Consider the following 20,505-nt stretch of genomic DNA (forward strand, 5'->3'; position numbering starts at 1 on the left):
TGCTTAATTTAATGTTTTAAAATGAAATTGATTTTTTAGATTTTGTATGAGTACTTATAGTTTTGCCTCCTTTTTTATAATTACATAAATATTGAATAATTCATAATGTAGTAATTGAAAACACTCTCATTTTATTAGTTTTATAATGTAGCTTTGTGGTACACTCTTAAATATTCTTTAGAACACCTAGACAAATTAGAGATAATTATGATTTCATTTTCTTTCATATTGTATACAAAAATAAAAATATTTTATTAACATTTAATTTATGTAATTTCATATAAACTACATTAATATAGGCTAATTACTATTTCCAGTTTATTTTTAAATAGTTTTTCTAAGTGATATACACTTAAATGCTATAAAAACAAATGTGCCATAAATAAAACATCTATTTCCTTAAAACTTATTTGAATCACTTAAGTTGAATGCAACAATCTTTTTTTTTTCCTAAAAAAGAATAATTTATTTGTGTAAAATAAAATTTTATATAACTTTCATATACATTTCTATCATAAAATACATTGATTTTCAAAGTCAATTCTCCGTGTAATTAATTTTCTGTATTTTAAATAAATTAAAATTATTTAGTTATAGTTGAAAGTGCTCATTTTATAGTTTTGTGTCAGACACACGAAGAACAAAAGATTCGACGACTGTTCATTAAAGACACTGATTTTCAGTGTTAATTCTCTGAATTTAAAATAAATTAAAAATTTTTAGTTTAAATAGAAAGTGCTTATATTATGATTTTGTGTCTGACATTCACAGAACAGAACCAGAGACTTGTTTCAAAATTTTGCTGGCATAATAATAATATTTCAAACACAACAAAGCAACACAATTTTCCAAAAGTATACTTTTTTAAGTAACTGAAGATAATTAAATAAGTCTTAATGTTAAAAAAAAAAAAAAGGAAAGCAAACAGTTAAAGAATACTAAATAAGTATTACCTTCATCTTGAGTAATTGAAATTATTTCCTGATCTTTTTCTTCCTCTGTTACAGGAATAACAGTGGCGGTAGAGGATTGCGTAACCAATGTCGAAGCAGATTTTTCAGTTATTGTAGATACTTTAAAAATTGTTGATAAATCATCTAATGGTAGGATTTGTTCCAAATGTTGCATTTTAGAATCAACACTACTTCTGGTTAAAGTAAGCTCAGTAGCACTAGAAGTTAAGTTTTCAGAAATTGGCGGGGTTTTTGTTTGAAAGAGAAAGTCATGGTCATGTTCAATACTACTAATTATAGCATGTTTACGAGATATCTCATCACTGTGTATGTTGTGGTGAAAGTTAGATTCTGCAGTATCATGATTTGAATAATCATGCCCTTGAACACTTACAATTAAGTTCGTATCTGTGTCAGGTAGTTTTGTTATGTTTGACACAGTAAAAGGGGTATCTTTTTTTTCTGTAACAGAATGAGATGAAATTGAGACAAAAGGTTGCGTTGAGTCAAGACATATATCTTCTTGATCTGGAATTGAATTAACAGCTTGAGTTTTAAAATTAGGCACTGTATCTTCAGATGTTTCAACATTTTGTAAAAGAAATTGTAAGTTTACTTTGTCTTTTAAAAAATCTCCATCTAAAAGAAAGTCTTTGGTAAAATGTTCAGGTGTAAGATTGCTAACAAGATCTTGTTCTGGCTTTTGATTGACACATAATTCAGGAAGACTAGTAAGAATGGAAGAGTTATTTGTCAACGATAAAGTTGTGGGAATGTTAGTAGAGAAGGTATTATCAGAGCGACCAGCATCAATATTTGGAAAGTGTTTCTTAAGTAGGTTTTCAGGTATGAAACTATCTGACTTGTTATCTGAAATTACAAAACAAGAATATTTGTTGACAATACAGGCATTACAATGAAACTGATGGGTAAAAATTATTTTACAAAACTATATCAAATTCAAACTGAAAATACATTTATAAAAAATGTTAATTATAAATGCACATTGACATGTTATGAATAAAAATAAACTTATTGTAATGAATTGATTTCTTGAAACTCTAAAAATTCTAGTGAAATTTTAAAATTAAAATATTAGTTGACAATACATTATTGAGTGTAACTGAATGAATTTACAGTAATTACGTTTTTAAAACTTGTATAATTTTCGATGAGAATATATGTTACTTAAATATTCACCATGAACACATTAACACAAGATTAGAAATTGAATTAAGTACAGTAAAGCGCCGATTATCCGAACTGCTCGGGACCGAACGTGGCTTGGATAATTGGAAAGTTTTTAAAATTTAGTTTAAATTATTATTATTTATGAACTAACTTACCTACACACATTTTCCAGTCTTAGGACTGGCAGTACTATCTGAAATAGCTCAAGCGTGTTTAAAGTTATTTTTTCAATTTTTAAAAATTTTTTATCTATTATTTTTTTTACTTTTTTTTCATTTCGAATTTTTTTTAATTATATTTCAGCTCTTTATAAATATTTTGTCAATTACTGATTTTACCACAGTTTTCTCCATTTTCCATTGCAAAAGAAATCCAGCAAAGACTTTTGTTTCAAAGAAGATGCTCTTTTTTGAGCAGCCATATCCTTTATTCTTTTTAAATAAATCAACTGAACTGGATCAACATTTTAACGTTCTAGCCACATCATTGCAATATCTAATGAATTGCATGCTTCTATATGAGAAGGTCCACTATCTTGAACTTGATCACCTACTTCTTCCTCTTCATTTGTGGAGTTCTGATTTGCATTCAAAATTTCAGCAACAATTTCATCATCATTTAAAATCCTGGGTTGTTTTCAGTGTCTTGACGTCAGTCTTCTTTATCTTCTGATCTATACCCTGGCATCTTTTCATCCGGAAGATCTACTGGTTCAGAAAGTTCAGTTTCATTTTTTTTTCTGTTAAGAATTTTATTTCAAGATTTTCTAAGCGTCGATGTTTCTACTAAATTCCAGGCATCCGCAATCATCACGCAGCATTCTTTTAAATCAATAGCTTTGATTGAGTCTCGAAAATCCCCCTCATTTTGTTCATCCGATAATAACATTTTCCTTAAAAGTTGCTTTCTATAACGTTTTAAGGTTCAAATGATTTTCTTAAGGTTGTAAATTAAATATGGTCTTCAGATGTAGTGGATAATATTTATTTTTCTAAGTTTAGAAAAATCGTCGATAAGATAAAAAGTATTTTCAACTTTAAAAAAAAAAATTAAAAAAAAAACGAATTCGGACATAGTTTGGATAGTTGGACGTTCGGATAATAAGGGTTCGGATAACTGTACTGTACTGTAGTTTATTCATCGGCTCTACTGTAGTTTATTCATAAAATAATTCTACTTCCAATCATTATTAAATATATGAAGAAAATTATCATTAAAACAGGATAGCATAAAACAATAAGTTAAAATTACCATTTATGGCATCTTGACTTATGATTCGCGAATGATCCGAAGAACATACGATCGTTTCCTCGATCTGAGACATGACATTTGAGCAGGAGTTGTGCTCCTGTTCACTACTGAGCCTTTCTTCAATTGACTGATCAGCAGATGAAAAATTTGTAGTACTTCCAACTGAATGATCTTGAACAACTGGTTCAGGTGTATTTTCAGAAGTGGATATACCTTCTCCATTCAAAAGAAGGTTTGAGTTACCACTTTTAGAGTTTGCTGACTCATTTAGAGTTGCCATTAAGTTGTTATTGGCCTGAAAGTTAAAAATTTTCAAGAACAAATAAATAAATAAAATAGGTTGTTGTAAACATACTTGTTAACACGGGGGAAAAAATCCAGTTGATTTTTTGAAATATTTCACATTTTCTGCAAACTAATAAGTGAAATATAAATATTTTTAGACACAGGGGTCAATAAAATAGAAAAACAATATAACGCCAGTAACTAAAAATTTAAATTGGCTATAAAATGTTTTAATAATATTTTTGAATTGATAATTATGAACAGAAATAGATATTTAATACATTTTAGATTGCACAAACTAATTAAAATAAGAGGCTTACAGAATTATTTATCAAAAGTACTTTATATAATCACTCATACAAGCAGTGATTTGAGTGAAAAAAATTTAGTTTGATAAGGATTTTAGCCAGAAACTTATCCAATTTCAGAACTTTTTAAAATATACAAAAACTAGGGGAATTTTCCATTAAGCTAGAAGAAACTGACAAAATACAATAATCTTTTTGAATAAGGAAATCCAAAAATAAATTATTTAAATTCATAAAACAATTAGTTTACCATACTGAGTCCTGTGTTCAATCTGTTGGCAATGCTTTGAGCCACATCTTGTAAGCTAACACCAGCAGGAATACTAGACAAAGGAACTTGCATCATTAAGGTCTGACCATCTGCAGTTTGAACTAAAAAGGCTTGAGTCGGTTCCTTTTCCAAAATCTGTTTTCTAGGTCTCCCCCTAGGACGTTTATTGAGTGAAGCTAAGCAAAAAAACCAATTAAGAATCATAAGCCTGGTGAATAGTTAAAAAGTTAAAATATGATTGTTATAAGCACAGTAATAATATGCAATGAAAAATTAAATAGTAAGAATGAAGGTTAGTGTAACTGACAAGATTGCTTTAATGCATAATAAGTCTTAAGAGAAAAGAATTTGAAATTTTTAATAGCTATCCTTTAATACACTCAAATAGGTTGAGTTTATTAAAAATAAGCTAAAACTATAAAGTTATGATTATCAGAAATGAAATAAAAAATATAATGAATATTTATTATTATTTCAAAATGTTTTATCAATTTCATTTTTTGTTATTTCAATTTACATCTTAGAATTTATGAAACTCAAATTTCATCAAGTTTATAATTAATCCAATTTTTATTGAGTTTAAAATATTTCTTTTTATTAATGTAATATGGAAGTAAATAATTTTTTAGATATGAGTACTTTTGGTCAAGTTTAAAGGTAGAAAGAACTCCGGTGGAAGCACTTATGTACTAGATAAGATGACTGTACATACTATATTTGTAATAGTTAAGGAAAGAAAGTAAAATTTTACAGAAAGGGAAACAAAAATGATCAAAATTTTGGCAAAATACTTCTTTCAAAATTTGCATTTACAAAAAGGGCAGTTAGAATGATATGAATAACTTTAAAATTCCAAAAGATTATACAACTATAAAGCCACCATTTAAAGCCTGCAAATTGCTTTTATTTTACTACATTACATGCTAATTGGCAGTTACTTTTAATTTATTACACAAATATACCTAAATAAATACTTTAAAATTATTCATAAAACATATGATAGATAAAGAAGGAAAATATGAGATAAAAATAATCATATGCTTCAGTTATATATATATTTACTCACTTTCTCTCATATCGTTAAAAATAGTAGATGAAGTGTGCTGGGGGGTAAGTTTTCGTGGCCTCCCTGGACCTTTAGGTCTTCTTCGGCGAAATTGTAATTGAGTATCATCATACAAATTAGAATCTTCAACATCACTACCTAGCTCTTGTTTAAGATTACCAGTTTCATAATCTATGAATAGTTAAAATAAGTATGCAAACGTAAAAAAATTACATATGCCAGGCTGAATGATTTGTATGCATCTTGATAATTTTAAAAATACTGTTATAAAAATATGCAATTTATAAAGCCTGTTGAACTTTAAATTTATAAACATTTCATTCACTATGTATACTTTACGATTTACATATGCAAAATATTAAACTGTAGTGTTTAAGGCATAACATGTTCTTTATTCTTACATAAACTTGTAACAATTTATTGAAACAAAAACTTGCAAAATAAATAAAAGCCAAATAAAAATTTTAAAAAAGTATTGTTGACTGATCTTCAGTGATCAAATGTATCTCCCTTAAATGCTAATTATGAAGCATCATTAAATTTACAATAAAAGTTTAAACTGTTATTGAACCTGCACAATAATATAAAATATAGATATAAAATATATAACAGTTTGTTTATCGACTTGAACTCTTCACTTTCAACAATTCATTTCTGACTAACTTTTAGGGCATGGTTCCAGTGTTTTGTTGTCCATGCGAGAAAAAAAATTTCATTCAGTAATTTGTAAACATGTAGGTACATTAAATGCTTATCTTTATGATTGCAGCTTCGCTTGATATTTAAGTTCTTTGTTGCCAACATGGAAAAAAAAATCATAGTTTTTTTCCTCCTCTTTTTTTTTTTTTTTAAAATTTGTGCATAAGTGTTTTATGCAATAAGATGTTAAAGTGCAAGGGAAGAAGAAAACTATTCATAAATTTTATTTTTCTGAAAAAATAATTGACTATCACTGTTTTTCTTGATACTTCAAAAAATAAAAAATTTATAAATAAAAAAAAACTTTAAATTTCAATTTGAAAATAAAAAGACTACATTATTAATAAGTGACAGATGATTCTGTTACTTTTTAATAATGTAGTCACTGATAAAATTTAAAAACAAATGAAAAATACATGGAAGAAAAATCTTATTTTATAGCCATACCTAAATAGAAACAATAGGCGTAAATGGTTAAAAAAAAAATAAAGTAGAAAAACAAGATGCAATGAATGGAAACTAATTAATTAGATTTTTTCAAAGATTAAAATAATGTGACATTCTTTAGACTAAAATTATTGCTAAATTACAAGATTCAACAGAATTATAGATGATATTTTTTATTTATTTTTTAATTAAGTAAAAGGAAAGGTATGTTTTAGTGACTTTCAATTTCACAAAACACAAATCCTAGTTTGAACAGTTAAATTATAATTATCTCAATTAAACAATGAATTGAAAAATTAAAGCCCATCAACGGCTATGGAGGTTAAAGCTATACAATTTCAAGATGTAAGATGGTGAAAATATGGTCGATATTGGCTGCTTTTCAATCAATAAATATATGCTACTACAAATATATACTTCTAAAAATATATACTATTTATTGCATAAATATAACAGCTATTAAAAGTTGCTTAAATTTGGAAGAATTTAGAAATTACCTCTCAAAACTCTAGCTTTCTTTCTTTTTCTTGAACTTCTACGTACCAATGAACCATCTATAAAAATTTCCTCTTTTAAAATAAACATTAAAAGATGCAATAAAATAGAGCTTTCCTAACAAGACTTCTCATCAGATTCCTTTCTCACTTCTTTCAAAAAGAATTTTAAAAAATGTTAAGTAAATGTCATGAAAGATGTTAAAATACATTTATATTATGATTGTAAAATTGTAACTTAGAAAAAATGTAGTACTTTATCTTAAAATAGTGAAATTAAGTAAAATATATCTTTAGGGAGGATCAAATTTTAAAATAAAAAAACAAATTCATACATAAACGGCTAACCCTGCAAATCTAGATAGGTTAAAAAAATCTGTTTATTTTCCTAGTTCTGCAAATAGGACAAGTAACTATTTTAAAATTATGTCTAGGATTACAAATGTTGCAAGAAAAGTTGTACTGAAATCAATAAATCATTATGTAAATATTCAGTCCAACTGCAAAATTAATACTAATCCCCATTAACCCAGTTATAATGTTTGTTTTTGACACTTTAAATGGCGAAAGTATATATTTATAGTTACATGGATTTTTTTTAAACTTACAAACACAAGTGTAGAATTAAAAGTGAAATTTCAAAAAGTGAAATTTTAAAAAAATACCTAATATTTTTTAGAGTTATTAAGAAGAATCTAAAAATTATTTATGAATTAAAAAATACAAACAAATTTATGATAAATTTTTTTTTCATAACAATATTTGATCAATTTTCAGTTAAGAGTACACTATACCAGGGGAGAAACTCTTCATCCTGTTCTTTTTTCCTTTTTCAAAATATCAGAAAATGCAAAATAATTGCATTTTTCTGAAATTCCAAAAAAAAAAAAAAAAAAAAAAAAAAACTGATTGAAGTAGGATTATAATACAGTGGAGAAGTAATCTTACCATAATTTGTATTCTGAAAAAAAAGAAGAAAAAAAAAACATTTAGCTTTTAAAGCTTTGTGGTTTAAGATTGGTTTATTTGAATTCACTTTTTTCTTAATTTATATTTTTAAATTACCAATAGAAATAAAGTAAAATTTGACTTGAATGGTTTCATCTGCCATATAACATCTTTTAATTGCTAACTGAGAATCTCCCAAGTAAATATATATTTTATAATATTCTTAAAACTTTTCCCACAACATAAAATACATATAATGCAACATTAGATAATCATAGCTTTTCATTAATAGAATAGAGTTAAATTTTCAGAGCAACAAATCTATGAACAACTTATTAAAAATAGTCAAAACCTATAAAGACTCACAGCACTAAGCATTATATTTTTATACAAATTAAAAATCCACAAAAGCAAATCATATATAGTACATCACATAAAGGCTATGTGGATTTTTAATCCACATAAAAATATTTTTCTCAACCTAGGACTTTTGCAAGTAATTAGATATATTCGAAATTTAAACATACTGATTCCTTCCTTTAAAGGCCTATTTTCAGAATTACATTTTTATTGTGGATTAAAAATCCATTTAGAAACATATTTAGTGACTGATTTACAGCAACATAAATACAGATTTGATTTAAAATTTACATTGGTACAGTTAATGTCAAATTTATTAACTTACATGATTTTTTAAAAGTTATGTGCTATTTTAATAATTATTACACAATCAAAATAATTTAAATAATTATTTTGTAAACAAAAATACAATTATGAATGTACTAACCATCATTTACTACTTCCAGAAGACCTTTTTCTTGTTCTTCATCAGAAGCTTCTGCAGCAGGTACACATTCACTACTCAAACTAGCATTTTTATCGTTTTGGTCAGTTGATATTTTTCTGTAATAAAGCACAGAAATGACTAATAAATGAAACATGAATTGAATATTTTGATTTATACTATACTTCCCAGAATGATACATGATATTAGGTCTGAATGTAGTATGATATTTGGTTAAATACAACTAAATTTATTATATCGCAGGAAATATTGCTAGAATTTTCTGATGATACTTATATCTCCTTCCGTAAGAATTTTAAGCAATTTTTGCTTTCAACTTTTTGCAATTACATAAGAGCTAAAGAATAAAATTCCTTTCAATATATTAATATCATCAGTCATTGAAGTTGCTTTTATAACATATAAAAAAATAAATAAAATAAATAATTCAATACCCTTTTTAACTCCTTATCCTATCCTATAAAATTATGAACTAAGTCCTATGATACAATAGTTTAAAAACTTGTGCTGTACTTTAAAATAGGTTTGTGGTTTGCCACATGCTTGCTAACTGTGAAGAGAATGGGCTGGAGGCTGGCATAATTTTGAGTAAATCAAACACTCACAATGTTTCAAACATGATTTGAAAGATATATACAACACAGTGCATAAAACCATGACAGACATCAAAAGGTAACACATAAACGTAACATGATGATACGTGAAAAATAAGAAAATTCACTTGGGAAACAAACAAATATTAGCACATAAGTACAGGTGACAATCTATTTAAACTAAACATAATTTACATAAAGTTGATGCCAACAGATCTTGGCAAAAAGTAAACTATTATGACTATATCTGATTTGAAAATACATTCAAATCTCTAACCCCATTCCCTAGTGGCAACTGAGCCTTCACCCAAACAGGTGTAAATAAAAACCTAAAATGTTAACAAAACGTAAGAACTCTGACTTGTAATGTCCATAAATTAGAGAAATTGAGGTCAATCAACAAAAATTTACATATTGGTGAAATAAATAAATAAAAAGTTACCAGTTGGCTAAGAGAAATTCAATACCAAAGTAAGCAAAAATCTTACAGGCTGAAATAAAATCGACTAGAGTTGCGGAATGAAACAAATAAATTTATTCATTTAATTAAGCCATTATTTAAAAAGTCACTAATGAGAATAAAGTAATGAGATAAATATATTTCTTACAGTAAAATAGATAGAATCAATATTTTAACATTAATGGACAATAGTTTCAAATTTCTAAACACAAGAGAAAAATTCAGTTTTCCCCAGTCCATAGTAAAAAAGCAAGTTTCTAAAAAGCACTACCTTTTTGGTCTTCCACGTTTGCGATGAGATTTATCTGGGTCTTTAACTGGATAGGCTATGACTTGCCCAGTCTCAGGGTCTTGTTGAAGCACACACTTTTGACCATTCACTTTAATCAAAGAATTCTGAGATAGTTGAATAGGTTTAGAGACATCTATAACAACAACATCTCCAGCACCTATATGTTTTTCAAAAACATTAATATAAAAGCTAATTCTAGAAAAAAGAGAAAAATAAATATGTACCTACTTATCTAATCATATTTTATACGGCATTAAAATGATACAGATTTAATATGAAGAAAATTATCTGGTAAAGAGATAAATTAAGTCTGAAAATTTTTACAAAAATGAATTTACTATTACTTCTATTTTTATGTCAATTGCAGTAGAAAAAAATATTAAAATGCTTCAGTAACTAAGATTTAATTGATTAATTACCAAACTCAATGTAAATTACATAATTACATTTTAGGATGATGCAATAAATACATTAACTGCAGCATTGCATCATTGTCGCAAGTTATATCACCATCATTAAACAGTCCATCTATACAGAATAGCATGATGCATTTGCAGGAACATCAAAGTTTACTTTTGAACCCTTGTAATTTTGAATTCAACTCAGAAGACTAATGAACACCTTGATCAAGTAGGACAAGCTAGCATTGGAAAAACTTGAATCATAGGATATTTGCAAAATTCAAAAAACATTTTATAACAATGCTTTTAAATTACAATATATAGATTTTTATAAGGTTGAATAAACCACAATTGTTTTTCCCCTTTTATCCTTTGATAGTTACGTGTCATTTATTTATTTTCTATTTATTCTGCATTTATTTCCCTCTGACAGTTGCAGGTTACTTATTTATTTTTTATTGATTCAGCATCTAATATATCCATGTTACCAGCATAGTTTAAAATGTGCCATTTTACAGCATTTTACAGAATGTTGGAAACTAGCCAACAAAGTATGAAATTATTAGGTATTTTACAATGTCAAATGACAAACTGGAGCCATGACTCAGGGGGTAGAGCGTTCGCCTTCCAATGAGGTGAACTGGGTTCGAATCCCAGCGATGGCTGGTCGATACAAATTCCGCATCCGGCTTGTCCCAACCACAGTGTTGATGCAAAATATCCTCAGTGATAGACGGATCATGGGTTAGAGACCCCTAGCTGCCAGGCTAACAGTGGGAGGTTTTGGTGGTTTTCCTATCCAAGTAACGCAAATGAGGGTCAGTTCCTTCAAAGAGTCCTCCACAAAGGCAAATTTCTTCCAATACTTGATCATTGTCTTCTGAATTGGGATAAAATTACAAATCTACAGAGTTGAACATTAGTGGTCGTAAACCCAAAAAATTGGGTCGGATGTGCAATGATGATTATAAAATCTCAAAGTGGCGCAGCATAAAATAAAACAAGCAATCTATTAAAATAAAGATGATTCTTACATTGCCAGTAACAAACATAATATATTTATTAAAGCTGCCTTCATTAATCAGCAGTTAATTAACGTAAATATGGATCTGTTTGGCTAATGGAAGAGTATCAGAGTGTACCAGGAAAAAAAAAAGAAAACAGAATACTGTAAATATACCCTTCAATAGATTTTAGTTCTTAACAGCAAAACTATAAAAATATAATGGGAAAAAACCAAGAAATATTTTAAAGATTCCTCTTTTACGCATAAAATAAAATATTGATAACTAAAATTAATAAATATTAAAAATGAAAAAATTAATGAAAAATAAGCAATAATTATTAATAAATAAAAAAATAGCCATACTATGTATACTATATCTACTTCATACTATATATAACATATCTATAACATAAAAAAAAAAAAAATTACAATAAAGATATTTGCCTCAATCACAAAATTTAAAAGCATACCTTCTGTTGGTTTTGGATTATGCGACTTAGCTTGCTCAGTTTCTAAACCAGCATTGATCAGATGAGAAGGATTGTTTTGCATAATTCCTAAAGAGTTAGGTTCTACAATGTCAATCATTGACTGCAGCTCTTTTACTTGAGCATCATTTAAATCTTTGGAAGTAGACACAGGTTCTTCAGTATCATTTAAAAAACTCAGATCAATGTCAGACATATTTCCTTCAGAACAAATACCTTCTTGAGTTCCACATTGATTGGAATTAACTAATAGGTTAGGTAAAGAGGAATTTTGCTCATCTAAGAGTGCAGCTGAGAAAGAGGATAAACTGGAAACAGCTGTTGAACTAGTAGAAGTGACCATAGTAGTATTTATTGTTGGGGGAACAGTGAGTAGCGGTGCCTCAGACAGTATTTGCAAAACAGTCCCTGTAACAAAAATATAATATGTAGAAATTGTGCTTAACATTTGATAACACATGTATATTTAATTACTATATGTTTTAATGTACAAAATTTGTAATTTTATTTTAATAGTATGATTAAAATAGTGGAACTAAAGAATTCTTTTAAATTATTTCATTAATTTTAAAATATTATCGCTTTTGCTCTTACTATTCCACAAATGCTTAAAAATGTAAGAAGTGGTAGAAAGTTATTATATTTGAATTTATTTAGTCTATTTAATTATTCATTTGTAACTATGATCATATCATACATTGAAAATTATAAATATTTAACGAAAAAATATTCATTGCATTCACTTTTAAGAATAAACTAAAAGAAACATACTAGAAAAAGTTGCTTAATCTTCTCTAACAGATTCTTGCTTTTTATAAGTCACCATTTTTTATAGTTTTAGGCACTCATGGGATACCTTCTGCTTGAAATTTTGTAGAATAAAAAATATAAGATAAATAATATTTAATAAGATTATGATTTTAAAAAAAATCTTAGGTTTTTTTTTTGCTTTATTAAATTAAACTAATGATCTAAAAAAGTAAAAGAAAAAAGAGATTAAAATCATTGAAACTATGATAAGAACAAAATATAATTTCAGACAAATACTTTTTATAAAAATAAATTTTAAATTTAAACCGTAAATAAAGAATATAAAAATACCTATAGAAATTCAGTGATGTAAACAAAGAATGAAAGGCTAGGAATTAATAAGAAGAAAAGAAAGTGCTAACTGCTTACTGGGAAAGACAAGTTTTAAAATTCGTATAAAATAATTTAATTCATATCTCATTAGTTTCATTTATATTTTTAATACAAAATAAATAAATTAAATGTTAGTTAAGAGCTCAAAAATTCAAAATCAACAAACTACTTCTACAACTGTCTCCATTAAATATGAACTTATGAATTCAAAAAATAATATGCTCTTATTATTAAAACAGTGATGAAACATTAAAGATAGAAAAAAATATGGAAAAACTGTCTACATGCACTAAACATAACTTTATCAAATAGTATTTTTTAAATAAAGGAGTAAAACTAATTTTTTTGCTTTAACTTTTTTTTTTTTTTTGAAGAAAGAAAAATATGAGAGAAGAGATAGGGAGAAAGAGGTACTCTGGACAAACTACCCTTATACAGTAGGGAACCGATTATCCGGAACGGTTGGGACCATCATTATTCCGGATAACTGATTTTTCCGGTTTTCTGAATCGCTACAAAAAGCCGTTTTCTTTCTTATTGTTGAACTCTACTAAAAAAATAAATAATAATATTTGGAAATAATCTTAAACAGAAGAAAAAACGATGAAGTAATACAATAATGATTATTTCCAAATTGATGGCAAGGTAAACATCTTTCAAAAAGGAATGAAAAATCCTACAATCTTATTAGGAAAAAAATTTTTTTTTTTTAAAAATGGCTGAAAATTTATCGAATTTTGTTCCGGTTTTTTGGTTTTCCGGTCTTTTGATTTCCGGATAATGGGTTCTGTACTGTATTATGTAACCTAAAATTATGTAAAAGTACATAAAATGAAAATAAATTAAAAAGAAAAATCCAGCAGGTAAATGACGCTGACTATTACAACATCATAGAGAAATGTCTTATCTAAATAATTAATGAATTACAAATTATGTATTTAACATTTGAATTAAGATACCTTCAGGATAATTGTTAGCTATCTCAGCAGGTAAAGCTGCGTATAAGCATGGAGCTCCAATTGCCATGTTTGTTCCAATGAACAAAGTATTGTCTAGTTGAGACACAGCTGTCAAGGTATCAGATGTCAGAGTTTCACTGATATTGAGATAGTTAGAGTTGAGCAAATCACTTTTTTCATTTTCAGTCATGGCTGCAAGAAAAATAATTAAAAATATAAAAAATACAGTAGTTCAAGTTATGGATTCAGAGTTTCACTAATATTGAGGCAATTAGACTTGAGTGAATCCCTCTTTTTTTAAAAAAAAATTACATTCATGGTCGTAAGAAAGCAATAAAAAATAATTCAGACAATTTTAAAACATAAGATCACCAAGAAAGTAAATTAGGAGAAAAGGAGATAGCAGAAAATGAGGAGAGATAATAAAAGAAATTTTTTTAAGTGAAATTTAAGAAATAAATTTATTTGAATATATATTCTTGAATACCAACACAAAACACAATAATGAGTTATGCTAACTCGTGATTTTTTTTTTACGCCCACATCTTATTTTATCTTATTTTTCGCTGTATTATAAGTTTATTTTTACGAACTTTTTTAATTAACGTAAAATTATTATGAAGTAAAAGTATGCTTTTAATAAAGGATGCAAACAACAATAGCATTGTTTATTGTTACTTAAAAAAATCTGGAAAAAAAACCCTGTTGTGCAAGATGAGAAAGCGTTTAATTTATAAACACACTTTATAAATAAATAATAAGTCGTAACAGCTATCAAAATATAAGCAATAACTTAACTTTGATATTTCAGTTTAAAAATTTGTACTAAAAAACAGCTAAGTTTGAGTTATTTTTTAAGGTTTATCATAATTAATAAGCAATATTAAAACTTACATAGTAGACACAATTGTAAATTAAAAACATGAGAACTGGCATGAATTTATAACAATTTTATACAACATTATAAGAAAAGTTTAAAATTATTAGAAGCTTAAATCCAAATATTTCAATTTAATAATGATACACAATCTTTTTAATCGTAAAATCTCACTTTTTTACCCTGTACAGTTAAATTAATTAAATAGTTCTACGGAAAACACCATAAGCGCTTTACTGAATTTCAAAACTCATGTGTTTGTTTATGTTTACTTTCGAATGATGGCTGCCATGATATAGCAGCTCCGCGCAACATGTATTTAATTTTTAAAGTTAATGTTTGGAAGCAATTCGACTTTTAAAAGATCTTAAATAATTTTATTAATTATTTACTTATTTAAATAAATTTACTTTTTCGCTAAATGATCAAATTACACACCATATACAGGAAAATTAAACTTTTATAGTTTCTTCGGGATAATTCTGATAAAGAACAGGCCGGAAGTTTAGTACTGCCCTCTGCTTAACAAGCGGATATCGAAAATAAGTATAATAGCTGCGCAGTGGAAGCCAGCTGATCTGCTTTCACGAAAGAGCCATTCACACTGCAGTGTCTCAACATAAAATAAGACGTTAGTTCTATGAATTTATTTCAAACTAATAAACAAACATCAGAAATAACAAAACATCATAGATCGTGCTGAACTGGATCAGAATCTCAAGCAGAACCACAAAGTTCGAGACAATTTTTTAATAGATCTGCTCTGAACTCTGCTTTGCTAAACTATGATTGCTGCGTTAAGTGCTGATGACACTAGGCAACCAAGTGGAGGCAACTAGTTAAGAAACCGGTTTTTGGTTTCTCGTTTGTGATCACACGTTACAACCTTCGCTTGTTCAACCAAGTCCAATACCAGAACGGCACTGGTATTGGATTATTATAGTATATAACAGTCTAATACCAGAACTTTTATTTTTCAATAAAGTTTATTGCTAAAAGCTCTTTTAATTATCATAGAAGCGATTATTGGCGATGTACTTGAAGTAGGTGTTGATCTGATAGTTGAGGTTCTGAAAGAAGAACTAGAACAGAAAAAAGGTGATTGAAAAGCAAAATAATTTCTTTCGTTTGCTTTCAAAATTTCATTAGTACTCGGAAATATCTGTCAAAGAAATATCTATCAAAATCTGTCAAAATTAGTTTAAAAAGCTTAGCGTTCAAGCTATATAATTTTAAATTTTCAAATATTTAAACATTTGTAATTAATAATATGCTAGTTTTTTTTTCATTCACTTTCAAAATTCAATAATAATTTGTAACTTTTAATATCTCCACAGAGGAAATTAGTTTATAGGGAATTAGTTTATTCGCATAATCTTTGCTATTTATGTCCCAAAGAAAGAGCTATTATGTTTTTGAAAAATTTCAAAAAAAAAAAAAAAAAAAAAAAAAAGAACTAGAATTCCATTTAAAATAGTCATAGTTAGAAGATTAAGCGAAGTTTAAATTTAAAAGATAAAAATTCAGGATGCGTCAGAATCAGCAAATGTATTTTGTTTACTAAATGGTTGCTAGTTAAGGTTGAAAGTATTCGGAAACTACTATATGACACGTTTCAACTAATCTGGTTGCTCCACTAAAGTTGAAAGGTTTGAACTTCAGTTGCTAGTTGAAAGCAGGATGAAAGCAACCGGGCAACCATCACGTTTCAACTTCACCGAAACCGTTAGTTGCTTTCAACTAGGTTGCCTCGTGTCATATAGCCTTTACACACTAATTCTTTCCTTCCAGAGATTTTTCTTTACAGATAAATTCTGCCAGAAACTTTAAAACAACTAAAAACACATAAACATAAACTTTGGCTGTTAAAATCTAAATAGACTTAAATATAGCTTTTCCTTATAGGTATAAGGTAAAATTCAAACAAGAAATAAAACTAACGTAAAATATCTAAGAACAATATATCTAAATAAAATGGCTCAAACTATCAGCATTGTGATGCTTAGCTCTTGGTTTATCAACAAACATCAAAGTTCAAATGCTGTAACTATAAGGGTCATCGCAAGAGACAGGGATTTATTGCATTTTGTTTAAGCCATACCAAAGGACTATGATCAATTTAGAATGTAAATTTGTGAGGTCCATTAATGTAACATTTTAACTTCGTGACAACAAATGTTATTGCCCAGCATTCCTTTTCTACCGTACTTGAATTTTTTACTTAAATAGAGGAAGGGGTAATTTTCGTCTTTATCACTAATTTGTGACAAAACTACACCCATTCCAAGGTTTGAACCATCACACAGTACTATAAGAGGTTTATCGAGAAATAAGGACTGTACACAGGGTCGTACTAGGCATACTAGGCATGTGCCTAGGGCCTACGAAATTCAGGGATCTACGAAAAACTTGGGAGAAAAAAATTTGTTGACAAAAATAATTTAGCTTTAAAAACAACAAGTGTATTTTGCACAAAATTATGAAGATACAAATAAAAATATAATATTTTACGGTAATAAATTATTTTGCAGAATCTTATGATCTAATATATTACTTTTTTGCGATTTTTGGATTCAACGAAATCTTGTATTATGCTGTAGAATTCCAAACTACGCAAAATGTCGGATTCAATAGACTTAAGTGCGAGCGATGCCAAACGATCTTGATTCATTGTTGAAAGCAAATAATTTTTTATCAATTTTAATCTGGAGAAAGATCTTTCTCCTTCTGCATTTGATCCAAGAATCAACAAATATATTCTTAATGCAATGTGAACGTTAGGAAAAGTATTCACAAGTTTATCTTTAATTTGAGCCTTCGATATTTCTTGTGCAGATTTATGTTCATACAAATTTGAAAATAGTAAAAATTCATCTACAAGGTTTTCCTCTAAATTGGATGAGTAAATTTTCACCAAATTTTGCGCTTTTAGTTTAATCTCAGATTCTGACAAATTTTTGTGAACAAGAAAACCGAAATTATCGTACAAATCACTGTAAGCTTTACGCCTTTTAGTCATTTCAGAAATTAATACATCTAAAATGGCGTAATACGTTTCCATACGAAGAAAATTTCAGCTTATATTTTGAAAAGAAGGGAGGAGTGGGGGAAGGAGGGGAGGGCCCATAAACGGCTGTGCCTAGGGCCTACGAAAGGTATAATCCGGTTCTGACTGTACAATATTGGATTCCCAGATAATTTAAGATTTAAGAATATGAAAGTCCTTTGACACTCGTTACTCCAAACAATAGATTCTTTCTCAGATCTTCCAGTAAATAAATCTGTAATCAGGTTTGAGATTTAAGAAAAATTCTGGAATGCATTTAATGGTAATATCCCGCAAGTCCCAAAAAAGCTTTTATTTCACTCTTAGTTTTTGGTACCGAAAAGTCTTTAACAGCTTTCACCTTGAGTTCTCATGGGCTTCTTTGACCTCCGCAAATCTGATGTTCTAAGTATATAAAATTTTACGTAGAATTGCGCGAATTTACACTTGGATGAACTTTAAATTGGCATTATGATTTTTTCTTCAGCACGGCTTTGAGGTGAGTAAAATGATCATCCCAAGTGTTTGAGAAAATAGCGATATCATCTAGGTAAGGAAGGCCCGCACAGCCTTTGCATATTTCTGCCATTTGTTTGCAAAAATAGGGTGCGTTCTTTACTCCAAAAGCCATTCTTAGAGGTCTAAACGAACCAAAACTTACAAACAAATGCGATATATCTTTGAGCTCTTTTACTCAAGAGTATTTGCCAATAACTTCTAGCTATATCAATTAAGCTTACATGCTTAGCTTTGAACACTTTGTTCAACTCTTTCTTCACTGTTTGGCAATGGGATGTATTGGCTTCGGGTAATTTTATTCAAACGTCGATAATCATCTATACATGGCCTAGGATCTTTTCTCGGAGCTTCAACTAATATTAATGGTGAAGCAAAATCTGATTCACCTTCTCCGATTATTTCAGCATTCAGCATTTTTTTCTACTTCCTTTTTTTAATATTTTAGTTGGGCGATATGGTCTAGTATATATAGGTTTTTCGCATTCTAATTTTCTCAAATTCAACTGAATGAGTACAGCCAGGTTCATTTGAAAAGGAATCGATGTGTTTTTCAAGCAAAAGATTTCAATTTGTCTTTTTAGCGATCGTTCAGCCGAGCTTCATCTTCACTCTCCTGAAGTAATTTTTTAACTTTTTCTTGATTTTCCAATGTTAGTGAGTTTAACTTATATGCATCCAGCTTGTTTTTTTTTCTGGTGATCATTCCAGTTGGGGTTTTCGGCTAATTTAGAATAGGAATTCAACTCCTTCCTCGACAAAATGATCTCTAACATCATTTGGTACATGGCCTTTCATTTACTCAGTGACCATTAAATTTTTAAAACCTTCAAATGTGCTAATTTTTAGTTAAGTCAATTCGCTAAAATAAAAATGTAATTCTTGAGCAAAATTTCCCCAAGACTTTTCAGGGGACTTAAAATACAAATAAAAATTTGTTTAAGTTTGCAGTTCTTGTACAAAATCATAATTATTGGCATCTTCTCCCCAGCAGATCATAAAAAAGTCGTAAATTTAAATTTCTCAGGAACTATCCAACCAATTTCGTTCAAATTTTGTATTTACCATGTGAAATTAGACACTTTAAAATGATGCGAAAAATTGTATTTCTTACATTTCAATTTTTTTGTTTAATATACCAAATAAAATAATAAGAAATTATAAATATTTTTTGAAGTTTATTTTTTGCATCGAATTATCTTAGGATAAACGAATATTATAATTGTGCACAAATTTTTTTTTCCAATTCGCTTAAAAAGTTCTCGAGATATGGCGAATTACGTAAAAAGTAAAAATAGCATTAAGGAGTTTAAAGTTTTGACTGCTCTCCTGACCGAAGTATTAGGAATATATTTCCCAGATTGCGGCTACATCCTATATTTTGGGGGTCAGAAATCCAAATCAGTCGAAAAAAAGTATTCAGAGAAAGTACTTTTTTGTGTCTGATTTCGTAATTTAAAATAGCGTATGCACTAATTAATTAGCATATTCGAGATCATCTCTCGAACGATTAAGATTGAATCCTAGAACGTGAAGATCATTAGTTTAAAAGTTATTCAGGTCTGTCCATTTTTTTTGACGCATTGTACATCCAGTACAAAGAGAAATTTACGGACTCACCACTTTGCAACTGCTTAAAATTTTACTTTGGACCAGTGACATTTAAAAACACCCTCTAACTAGTTCTCCCTCATCCATAAAAAAAATTAAAAAAAAAATTAAATAATAAATAAATAAATTATGTGGTTGCCTGCGAGATCAAATATTTCATACTTGGTGAACAAGGAAAAAATCGAAACAAAGACGATCGCTGCTGAATGGAGATGACACTAGTCAACCCAGTTGAATCAAATGTTTTGATTAAAGTTGGAAGAATCAGTATTTGAGAATGCCAGTTAGAATGGGGAATAATTTCAATATAATAGAAAAAAAACTTTTTATGATTATTACCATTACATTTTCCCAAAAACATGAAGAAAGAAGTAAAAAAAATAAAATTGTAGGTG

The 20,505-nt window shown here is 28.1% G+C and overlaps 1 protein-coding gene across 6 annotated transcripts in view; it reads right to left on the bottom strand.

Annotated features, from left to right (window-relative positions):
• LOC107453044 (uncharacterized) overlaps positions 1 to 15,498 on the bottom strand; it is a 28,578-nt gene extending 13,080 nt beyond the window's left edge. Inside the window, exons 1-10 of one of the 6 annotated variants that reach the window (XM_016069708.3) lie at positions 15,376 to 15,498; positions 14,061 to 14,252; positions 11,941 to 12,366; positions 10,043 to 10,220; positions 8,701 to 8,816; positions 6,969 to 7,025; positions 5,326 to 5,496; positions 4,239 to 4,435; positions 3,396 to 3,690; positions 954 to 1,823 (exon numbers count right to left, since the gene is read on the bottom strand). In XM_016069708.3, the coding sequence (XP_015925194.1) occupies positions 954 to 1,823; positions 3,396 to 3,690; positions 4,239 to 4,435; positions 5,326 to 5,496; positions 6,969 to 7,025; positions 8,701 to 8,816; positions 10,043 to 10,220; positions 11,941 to 12,366; positions 14,061 to 14,250 (2,500 nt within the window). In that variant the 5' untranslated portion in view covers positions 14,251 to 14,252; positions 15,376 to 15,498. Of the gene's footprint in view, positions 1 to 953; positions 1,824 to 3,395; positions 3,691 to 4,238; positions 4,436 to 5,325; positions 5,497 to 6,968; positions 7,026 to 8,700; positions 8,817 to 10,042; positions 10,221 to 11,940; positions 12,367 to 14,060; positions 14,253 to 14,954; positions 15,251 to 15,329 lie in introns of those variants that run through there. The other 5 variants (XM_016069709.4, XM_087151540.1, XM_016069710.4 and 2 more) reach the window with 5 other exon arrangements.
• Positions 15,499 to 20,505: the final 5,007 nt, after the last annotated feature.

Source organism: Parasteatoda tepidariorum, chromosome 9 (genome assembly GCF_982258835.1).
Source record: "Parasteatoda tepidariorum strain Cologne lab strain chromosome 9, Ptep-v5.0, whole genome shotgun sequence".
NCBI classification, from domain to species: Eukaryota; Metazoa; Arthropoda; class Arachnida; order Araneae; family Theridiidae; genus Parasteatoda; species Parasteatoda tepidariorum.